Source organism: Podarcis melisellensis, assembly GCF_964234715.1.
Source record: "Podarcis melisellensis genome assembly, chromosome: 4".
NCBI lineage: Eukaryota > Metazoa > Chordata > Lepidosauria > Squamata > Lacertidae > Podarcis > Podarcis melisellensis.
This window is the reverse complement of record NC_138531.1, coordinates 50,332,897-50,343,423: the sequence shown is the minus strand read 5'-3', so window position 1 is coordinate 50,343,423 and position 10,527 is coordinate 50,332,897. Positions and strand designations below refer to the sequence as shown.

Here is a 10,527-nt window from a genome sequence, read left to right as displayed (position 1 = left end):
CTCATTTGGGTCCTGGAGACAGAAACCTCCTCCCACAAGCGCCTCTTCGCTGCCCTGGAAAGAAAATTGCAACCACTTTGTTAATTATTTAATTGTTCACCTGCTGCCGGTTCCTGACACCCACTCACTCGAATTAATGGTCGAGCCGGCCCTGCTAAAGAAAGGCAGGCTGCCCCCCACCCCACCCCGAAAGATGTCTCTCTCTCTTCTCCCCTCCCCACTTGAATCAACGCCGTTCGGCGGGAGACCCGCGTTTCCCTCTGCAACGCGTTGATTGGCCGCGTGGAGGAGGCGCGGACGGAGCAGCGCCGTCGGCGGGGAGGGTTGTTTGCGGAGCTGGCCGCCCTTCGGGGGACTTTTCCTGCGAGCAATTTCCAATCCCGTCACATCCGCTGCTCGGCGGGGTTTGGGAAGTTACTTGGCAATTGTTTGCAGGATAGAAAAAAGAAAAGAAAAGAAAAAGAGGAGGAGGAGGAGGAGGCGCCGCCTTGGCCAGAAGAAACTTTCCTGGCGAGCCCGGGGGTTGTCGAGGCTCGTCGAGGCAGGCGGGCATGCGAGGAAGGAGCGAAGCCCACCCCGGGAGGGCGAGATGACGCCGGGGCGTCGAGGCACCGACATCCCCTCGCCTCTTCGCGGTCGCAGCCGGCCGCTCTCTCCCCCTTAGTCGTCGCCGGGCGCCGGGATGGGCAGGGCGCTGGCGGCCGGGTGTCTCCTGCTCCTGGTGGCCGCGGCCGCCGGGCGAGGCCGGGCTGCCTTCAGCCTCCCGCTGCGCGTGTCTCCGCCGAGCGCCCCCGACGGCTCGCTCGTCCCGGTGCCTGTGGCGCTGAAGCCGCGGGGCGGCAACGGGACCGGCGGCAGCGCGGAGCGCGAGCCAGAGGCGGAGGGCTTGGCCTTGGCTTCCGACCCCAGCGGCGCCGTCAACTTTATGGCCATGGTGGACAACCTGCAGGGGGACTCGGGACGCGGCTACTACCTCGAGCTGCTGCTCGGCACTCCGCCCCAGAAGGTACGGGGGGACGCGGGTGCCTGGAGGGGGGTAGAAGGCGGAGGCGCGGGGGCGCCGCCCGGTTGGGGGGGGCGGGTATGTCGGGTGCCCCTCGAGGAAGAAGCAGGTAGGGATTGAATGCCTCTCAAGGAGTCGCTGCATCATCTAGGAGCGGGATTCCCTCTCCCCTCCTCTTGTCTCTGTCGGGGATTCCGATTCCTAAAGTAGCTGGCGGCGTTTGAGTCTGGATGCCTTACGACGAATTGCGCAACAATACCATAGGCTGTTGGAGCTTTGGGAGCTGCAGAAGAACAGTAAAAGAGCCTCTTTGGATCAGACCAAAGTCCCCCCCCCCCCACCTTAGTCCAGGGATCTGCTCTCCATACAGTATATTTTTGAACTGCAGCGCCCATACCTGAACATTGGCTATGCCGCTAGCTAAGGCGGGTGGGAGTTGGAGGGTTTGAAGAATGAACTTCTGTCTGTTCCACCACCATTCCCTTATATTGGCTGACCCCGTTCTCCTGCTATGGAAGAAGAGAGGGATTTTTGAACAGGTTATGCATAACTTCATAAAACTTCTATCAAGCGCTGCCTCCCCCCCCCCCCATGTCCTTTTTCTTTTCCCCAACAAACAAATCTGAGATGCTTTCATATTTGCTTGCAGGGAAAGAAAGTGCTTTGTACTCTTCAATATGTTGATTTCCTTTCCCGCCTGCAACTTTTCCTGCTCTCAGAAATTGTGCTTGAGATTTGGTTATTGGAACAGAGCGCCATCCTCCAAATGCAACAGCACCATAGATTTATGAAAGGAGAACCTGTGGATGTTCTTGGACTGCAATTCCCACCATCCCTGACTATTAGCCCCGCTGGTTGGGGCTGATGGGAACTGGAATCCAACAGTGTCTGGGGGACCACACATTCCTTATTCTTGATATAAAGGCATTTCAATACTGTGGAAATAAATGCAGACCTTTTCCTTAGTTTTCAGGGTATCCCATTCGCCTAAGCCCTTCCATTCACCCAAAGCATGCCTTGAAAGCCATATGTATTTTCTTGTATTATAAAGGTTGCAGGGAAGTGTTAAAATATCTGGACTGTATACCTTAACTGTAGTTTGGAAGAAAAATGGAACCGAAATCTCTAAATTTCTCTTGTGGAATACCATGCTTCAATTAGCATTCATAACTAACAAGTACCTGACTTTTATGAATGGCATAAAGCCAAGAAAAACCTGTATGTAGATAAGTGACAGGGTAAGATTGTTCTATAACTAAAAAGAGGACTAAGCTGACTCACCCCTGCCTCAAGGACTATTTTTAAGAGTCCCTTTTAAGATGCATATGTATAAGCAATTACACTCTGGGTTAATAACACTTTTGGGCTTTGGAAAACATTTGGAAAGCTAAGAAATTGTGGGTACCACAAATTCCCATTTCACAGAAGAAGCAGAAGCTGATAATGCACAGAACCCAGCCCTCCCTCCAAAAACAGGCAAACAAATAAAACACAGACCAGAAAAGCAGCCCAAACCCACAACAAAACAACCCCCCAAAGTGCAAAGAACATTCAACTAAAAGAATGAAATGGTAAAGATTGTCTTGATTGGTGCCAGGAAGGGTGCCTCAGGGTTCTGTGTTGTCCATGTTGCCCATACTGTGTTGTCAGTATGTTGGGGACCCCACTTGGTATGTTTTACACTTTATTTTTCCTTCAATATACTTTGTATCCCTCCATGCATGAGTGTCTGCTTTGAGAGTTGGCTTCTTGGTTTGGAAGCACTCTTGAGTCTTTCAGAATAAGCCCAGCAGAAGAACTGAGTGTTCCTTTGTGTAATTTTACCCAAGTGCTACTCAGAGTAGACACATTAAAATTAGTGAGCCTAAGTCGGTCATGTCCTTTAACTTCAACGCTGAGCCAGTAGGACTTGAGTTGAATGCCATGCTGTGTTGTGAAAGGAGACTTGGCTGTTAATGCAATAAAACTGTATCGTATGCTGTTGCCTAAATGTTGATCAAAAGTATCTTTCTGTAGCTTATTACTGTGGCCAGACTGCTTGTTATATTATGTTCTCTTAGTTACCTCCATTGGGGGGGAAAGCTAGAGTTTTACGACTTGGACTCTTGAAGTATGAGGAGGGCCTCCCTTGTTGACAGTGTGTGTCTGTCTGCCCCTGACATTCTTTCTCTCTCCTCCCCACCCCCTAAGCATTTTACACATCTTAATCCTGTAGGCAGAATATGACCAAGTCATATCCCATGCGGGTAGGCTGACTTGGAAGGTTTTTTTGAGGCCCATTTCGGTGAGTAGAACTCTGCACGGATTTGAAGGCTGCTAACAAAATCCTTGTGCCTTGGCCAATGGGGCAAAATCCTCACTTTACATGATGGTGGTAACAATATTACTGACATAATATATGTGCACTGCCATATAAACACTGAGTATTGTTGCATTTTGCAGGGCATTTTCTTCCATGCAGTGCTTTCCTTGCCACCTTATTTCCATTTATTGACCTAGACTCATTCTGAACACAAGGGGCTCAAGGCATTTCTCCTATATTGGCACTTTGAGAAGCTTGCCATGCCTAGAGTTCAGGAATCCTTGGTGTAGGACGCATGGAGTAAGATATCTGTGGCATCTAATGCAAAATGTCTCTTAACATCTTACCCCTTTCCCCAAACCCCACAAACCTGTGTGACACATCAATGTAATATACTAGGTTCAGTGCATGTTCTGACAGTGTATAAGCACTGAGAAGCAACAAAATACTGCAGTGTAAAGTTCAGGATGCCAGCCAGCCAGCCATGCCCTGTTTCAGGATATTCTGTTCCATTTCAGCACTCCCTCTTTCTCATCCTGCCCCAATAGTCAGCATTCTATAACCACTGAGCTGTTTTGTGGTTTCCCCCCTTAGGGTTTTTCCTATATGATTTTTGTTTGCATGTGTTTGTTGCCAAGCCTGCTGATTTTACCTCCTCATTGTGTGTGGATACTGCATAATCCTTATGTAATTCAAGGATCCATATTTGGAGAATGTGCTCACTATTTACTATATAGGATTAATATATAATGTGGAAGCATCAGTTGAAGCAGATTCTCAAAGTAGCTGTTGGAACACGATGCCATTTTAAAATGGTTTCCCTGATCACTGAAGCATTGTTTTGTTGCAAGCATCTATATGCCAAAGGGTTAATGGTGTGAAAGGTGGTGAGACTTGGAAATGGGTGTGTGGCCACAGTCAGAAGAAACCTGGTTTGCTGCCTACCTATGAAAACAGATCAGAAATAGTAAGGAACTGACAGCTTTGAGCCGAAATGTGTGTTTGACAACAACAGTTAAGTTATAATTCATCCAAATATGAGTATGGGCTTGTGAGAATCTTGCCCAGACAGGAAGGACTCCTCTGAGCATGCCATATGTTGCTTTTCTCTGTGCCTTCTGGTGCCACTCATATCACTGTATGAGGAACTGACACGACTGCAAGGGGTGGGGGGATACACAGTTTGAACATGAACAAACATTGTGCCTTCAGCACTTAAAATGCCACAATTGCAGGAAATTTGGCAGAATTGTCAGATTCCTTGGGGAACACCACCATGGTTTCCCACCAACAAAACCTGATGGATCTCAGCCTAAACTATTGCCCTATTAAGGGTGGGAAAAGATCTCCTAATATTTTAAAATAGCCTCAGGAGCCCTTATATTGGATTGGGGCGGCAGCATTAATAGGTGAGGTTTTTAACCTTTTCTGTGTGCCATTTTCCTGATAAAACTCACCCCTCCTAAAACAGCTATTGTTCCCAGTAGCAGGAAAGTGCATATATGATACCACTACCTATAGTCTCCATCTTTTTGGTGCTAATAGCAGCTGGAGGGGGTGTAACTGGGGAAGGGTTAAATCACCCCTTACAGTGTGCTGCTCTGATAAAGCCTAACTACCCATTTCTCTCTCCCCCCCCCCCCGCTGCCCCCCCGGCTTTAAAGGGAAGAAATTTGGGGAACCAATAACAGATTCATTGTGCCACATCAAAAATAACATGGGGGTGGTGTTTGACTTCGCTGTTTAGGCTTCAACTTTAAACTGCTGTTTGGAAATGCATAAGTCTGATATTCTAGTTTTCATGTCTACACCAGAAAGTAAAATTTTTGCTTGTTCTCTGATATTTTTTCTTTCAAAGAGCCTGGGGAGTTCTAGGAAGATTGTAAGTATTGTTTCTTAGAGCTCTTTTGTACTTTCTTTCTTTTTCTTTTTTTACAGTTGCTAGAGAACTATTTATTTATTTAGTTGTGTACACACACACACACACACACACACACACACACACACACACACACCCTGCCCTATACCAGAGGTCTCAGGGCAGTTCACAGAATAAAATCAAAATATAACTCCACAAAATGCATAATCAAAATTTTAAAAAACCAATAACACCTCCTCCCCCCCCAAAAAAAAAACCCCACCACATTTTAAAACGGCATAGGATGTCAATCAAATCAACCAAAGTTAAAAAGGAACGCTTTTGCCTGGCGCCTAAATGTGTACATTCTTTGAGCTGGTTTCAATTTCCATGCCTTTTTCATTCAGATCTAGCTGTTCTACCTAAGTATTCAAGGTTGGGAAAAATGCTGCAACCAAATTCAGGCCTGAGAACTGTAGCTTAATTCCATCCTGTGGTGAACTAACTTACACTTCCTTGTGTGAAGTCATATTTCTTTTTGCAAATATGTTGCTGCCGTATCAGGGTGTGTGTTGATACTGTGTAAATGTAGGACTAACAAAAAAAAAACAGTTTAGAAAGGGAACAAAGTTCACTTTCCACATTACTGCTTTCATTTCCTGCACATTTGGCTATTCTGGCAAAAGGCAGGCAAAGAAGAAAATAAGCAAGAACGTGTATTAACTCTTGCTTTACTGTTATGAATGCTGAGATCAATCCATTATTTTTATTCCGTGTTTATGGGTCCAGGCAATATTCTTAGGAAAAAAGCACAGAAGAATGGCATGAAACTGAAATATATTACAGTATATATGAAGAGTGCTGTTGCATCAGACCAAAGGCCTGTCTAGTCCTGCAGTTGTTTCCAGCAGTGGCCAACCAGAGATGCCTCTGAGAATCTCACTAGCAGGGCATGCTGTGGTTCTCCACAACCTGGAATATAGAGGCTTGCAGTCTCTGATCAGGATTGTCCTCTATTCATTTGTTGTAACTTCCCTTAACACTGCCAAGTACTTGTACAGTGGTATCTTGGGTTAAGAACTTAATTTGTTCTGGAGGTCTGTTCTTAACCTGAATCTTTTCTTAACCTGAAGCACCACTTTAGCTAATGGGGCCTCCCACTGCTGCCGCACGATTTCTGTTCTCATCCTGAAGCAAAGTTCTTAATCTGAGATACTATTTCTGGGTTAGCGGAGTCTGCAACCTGAAGCGTCTGTAACCCGAGGTACCACTGTATATGGCTTTCACTTCTTTTTCCCTAGAGGACATTCATAAGACGTATAATTTATTTAGTGCTTCCTAAGTGTTCAAGAGGGACGCAGGTGGCGCTGTGGGTTAAAGCCTCAGCGCCTAGGACTTGCCGATCGAAAGGTCGGCGGTTCGAATCCCCGCGGCGGGGTGCGCTCCCGCTGCTCGGTCCCAGCGCCTGCCAACCTAGCAGTTCGAAAGCACCTCCGGGTGCAAGTAGATAAATAGGGACCGCTTACCAGCGGGAAGGTAAACGGCGTTTCCGTGTGCGGCTCTGGCTCGCCAGAGCAGCGATGTCACGCTGGCCACGTGACCTGGAAGTGTCTCCGGACAGCGCTGGCCCCTGGCCTCTTAAGTGAGATGGGCGCACAACCCCAGAGTCTGTCAAGACTGGCCCGTACGGGCAGGGGTACCTTTACCTTTACCTTTAAGTGTTCAAACCGGGGACGCGGGTGGCGCTGTGGGTAAAACCTCAGCGCCTACGGTTTGCCGATCGCATGGTCGGCGGTTCGAATCCCCGCGGTGGGGTGAGCTCCCGTCTTTCGGTCCCAGCTCCTGCTCACCTAGCAGTTCGAAAGCACTCCTAAGTGCAAGTAGATAAATAGGTACCGCTTTATAGCGGGAAGGTAAACGGCATTTCCATGTGCTGCGCTGGTGCTGGCTCGCCAGTTGCAGCTTCGTAACGCTGGCCACGTGACCCGGAAGTGTCTCCGGACAGCGCTGGCCCACAGCCTCTTAAGTGAGAGGGGCGCACAACCCTAGAGTCAGACACAACTGGCCCATACGGACAGGGGTACCTTTACCTTTAAGTGTTCGAAATGTTTCACATTGTTTCAGTAATTCTTACAACAACACTGTAAAGTAGATCGGCACCAATATGCTCATATTGCAGATGTGAAGCTGAGGCTGAATGACAGGACTTGAATAAAGCCTCCTAGATACACACTTGACTGGGGATAATCTCCAATGTGGTTAACTTCTGAGTAGCTATTTGGACTATAACCTATAAAATAAAGCTCTGATCTTTACTTGCATATCTCTAAAAATATTGTTTTCGCTGGCTGGTAAGAGACTGGGCAACTTGCCTCCTTTCTCAAATGCACCCAGCTTTCTTGGTGGGTTAAATACTTGATCATCATTCCACATAAAGGGAAGTTTTATCAAAAATGTAACTTGATATTAAACACAATCTAAGCTTCAAATATCAATCCTTTAAAGCAGTGAATTTTCTTTGCAAGTGCACATGAGTTCATTGCTGAGAAAAGTTTTCAACAGTATCATGGGATCTCATGTGATTAAGGGATGCATTATTGGGCAGGATGACTAGTCAGATGATAAGGCTAAACTGTGTAATCCCGAATGTCCTCCAGGATTCTAAAGCCTGTTGGAATAAATGGGAGTTTGTGTTAAAGAAGCCTTTTGTGGAATGGAGCTTTTTATTTTTTCTTGAAAGCCTTTTATTTTACAAAGAACTGTAATAGTCCCTTGCAATATGCAGTTCCTAACTGTAGGACGGTACCTATATAAACTGCAAGGGGGTGACCAGGGGGAGGATAAAGAAGCTCAACTTGTCTGTTGTTTAGTCGTGTGACCCCATAGATCAGAGCACACCAGGCACTCTTGTCTTCCACTGCCTCCCGCAGTTTGGTCAAACTCATGTTGGTAGCTTTGAGAACACTGTCCAACCATCTCGTCCTCTGTCATCCCCTTCTCCTTGTGCCCTCAATCTTCCCCAACATCAGGGTCTTTTCCAGGGAGTCTTCTCTTCTCATGAGGTGGCCAAAGTATTGGAGCTTCAGGATCTGTCCTTTCAGTGAGCACTCAGGGCTGATTTTCTTCAGAATGGATAGGTTTGTTCTTCTTGTGGTCCATGGGACTCTCAAGAGTTTGGTTTTTTTACCCTTAATGTACATTCCTTACTAATTATTGTTACAGCACCACAGTCCTCCAGTATTGGCAACAAAATATTTGCATTCATGGGAAATAGGATTAACTTTGCTTAGCATTGGTGGTACTGAATTGATGCTTAAAGGTAAAGGGACCACTGACCATTAGGTCCAGTTGGGGATGACTCTGGGGTTGTGGCGTTCATCTCGCTTTATTGGCAGAGGGAGCTGGCGTACCTAGGCTCTGTGGGTTAGACCACAGCGCCACCCGCATCCTTTGAATTGATGCTTAGGGCTACTGTTATTTCAGTCTGCAATCCATGCACCTTTTGTGCAAGCTGCCTCCATGTGATTTCCCCCCAAATTCTTTCTTCCAGAGCAGCACCCTGCCCCAATTTTCAGACTTTATTTAAGGGAGATGCTTTGTGGGTAGAGCGGGCAGGGAATTCTCCTTCTTTTTGCTCCCGTAGTTTAGTATTCTGAAGCCATGCACTGAATCTTATGGTATGTTAAAAGATCGAGGTGGTGATCTACTTTGAATGCTTCCAAATAGAGAATCCGCCCAGCAGTCATCATGTTTATAACATTCTTCCCACATCAATCTTCATGCATTCAGAACACAAATGTTGGCATGAAGTAATAGCAGATTTTGTTCTTTCTTCCATTCCAGGAACTTTCACGAGTGTAAACTTGAACACTGGCTTTGGCTCTTTAATGTTGGAAAATAAAATAGAAAGAACTGGTCCATGTGTTCCCAACAAACCCTTTTTTTCTTATCCTCCATCAACCTCTACCTCACTCACAAATTCTACCTTTAGTACTAAGATATTCCCACATGTTAGCCTTTTCTTTTTTCTTCTTTTTTCTTTTTTCTTTTTTTTAAAAAGATGAAATTTCAATTATTCACTAAGTTACTGTCAAACAAAATAAGAGTGAAATAATCAAAAGATCCTTGTATTAAAATGGCTTTGTCAAGATGATGGTTTAAAAATAATGGGTTATCTTTGTGATTTCAAACATTTGGTTTCCCCTGGGATGAGGGGTGGCATTTAAATTCAGTAAAGAAAGATCAGCATTTCAAAGAATTATATCTTGGCCTTTTGTTTGTTCACAAAGACTTTGACAAGTGAAATAGCTTGTTGGCGATACACAGCAAAATTATATAGCAGCAGCAGAAACTAAAAAAGTGCTATATATAAAACAAGTATTGAATATTGCCAAAATGGGGTGTGCTTTTAGAATTACATTGAGCATAGACTTCTTACATAGCATATAAAGTGAATCAAATATAATGTGTAGTTTTGAATTTATGATGTTTTGGTTTCATTAGTATATTTCATTCTACCGTCGTATTGAAGCAGTGCTATAGTTAGTTGTAGTAGTTCAGGGATGGAATAAATATTAGCTTTGGTCATAGTGGTGTGTCTGCATTTGCCAAGTGATTACAAACATGGCATGATGCAAGCATCCTTTTATGCAAAACTTTTCACACGGTTGTATTTAACTTACATTTGACTTATTGTTTACTAATGTGGATTGGTTATGCTTTGATACTGTTTTCCTGCCCCTTTTTTATAAGGTTTAGAGAGTTAGCAGGTTACAAGAGTGCATTTTCAGCTCTTTGAATGATCATTTACTGGTGAAAATCTTGTTCTGATTTGTGGTAGGCTACTGTTCATCATTCTGACATAATAGAAGGAATAGACGTTTGACTCTTTAACACCAGCTGTAAAGAGTCTGTTGTACTTCAGATTCTGATGTGCCAAACACATGCAAAGGACTGCTTTGTTAAACCTGTTCTACAAGGTAACTTGAATCCATCAGGATCTACTGTGCTTGAAAGGCCAACTTTTTAACAGTCTGTAATACTCCTGGAGTCTGGGACGCGGGTGGCGCTGTGGGTTAAAGCCTCAGCGCCTAGGGCTTGCCGATCGAAAGGTCGGCGGTTCGAATCCCCGCGGCGGGGTGCGCTCCCGCTGCTCGGTCCCAGCGCCTGCCAACCTAGCAGTTCGAAAGCACCCTCGGGTGCAAGTAGATAAATAGGGGCCGCTTTCTAGCGGGAAGATAAACGGCGTTTCCGTGTGCAGCTCTGGCTCGCCAGAGCAGCGATGTCACGCTGGCCACGTGACCCGGAAGTGTCTTCGGACAGCGCTGGCCCCTGGCCTCTTGAGTGAGATGGGCGCACAACCCC

At 45.8% G+C, this 10,527-nt stretch overlaps 1 protein-coding gene across 1 annotated transcript in view; it reads left to right on the top strand.

Moving 5' to 3' along the window:
• Nucleotides 1-667: 667 nt before the first annotated feature.
• The window catches only part of BACE2 (beta-secretase 2), a 37,291-nt gene continuing 27,431 nt past the window's right edge, over nt 668-10,527 (top strand). Inside the window, exon 1 of the mRNA XM_081908746.1 lies at nt 668-1,006. Coding sequence (XP_081764872.1) covers nt 683-1,006 — 324 coding nt within the window. The 5' untranslated portion in view covers nt 668-682. The remainder of the gene's footprint in view (nt 1,007-10,527) is intronic.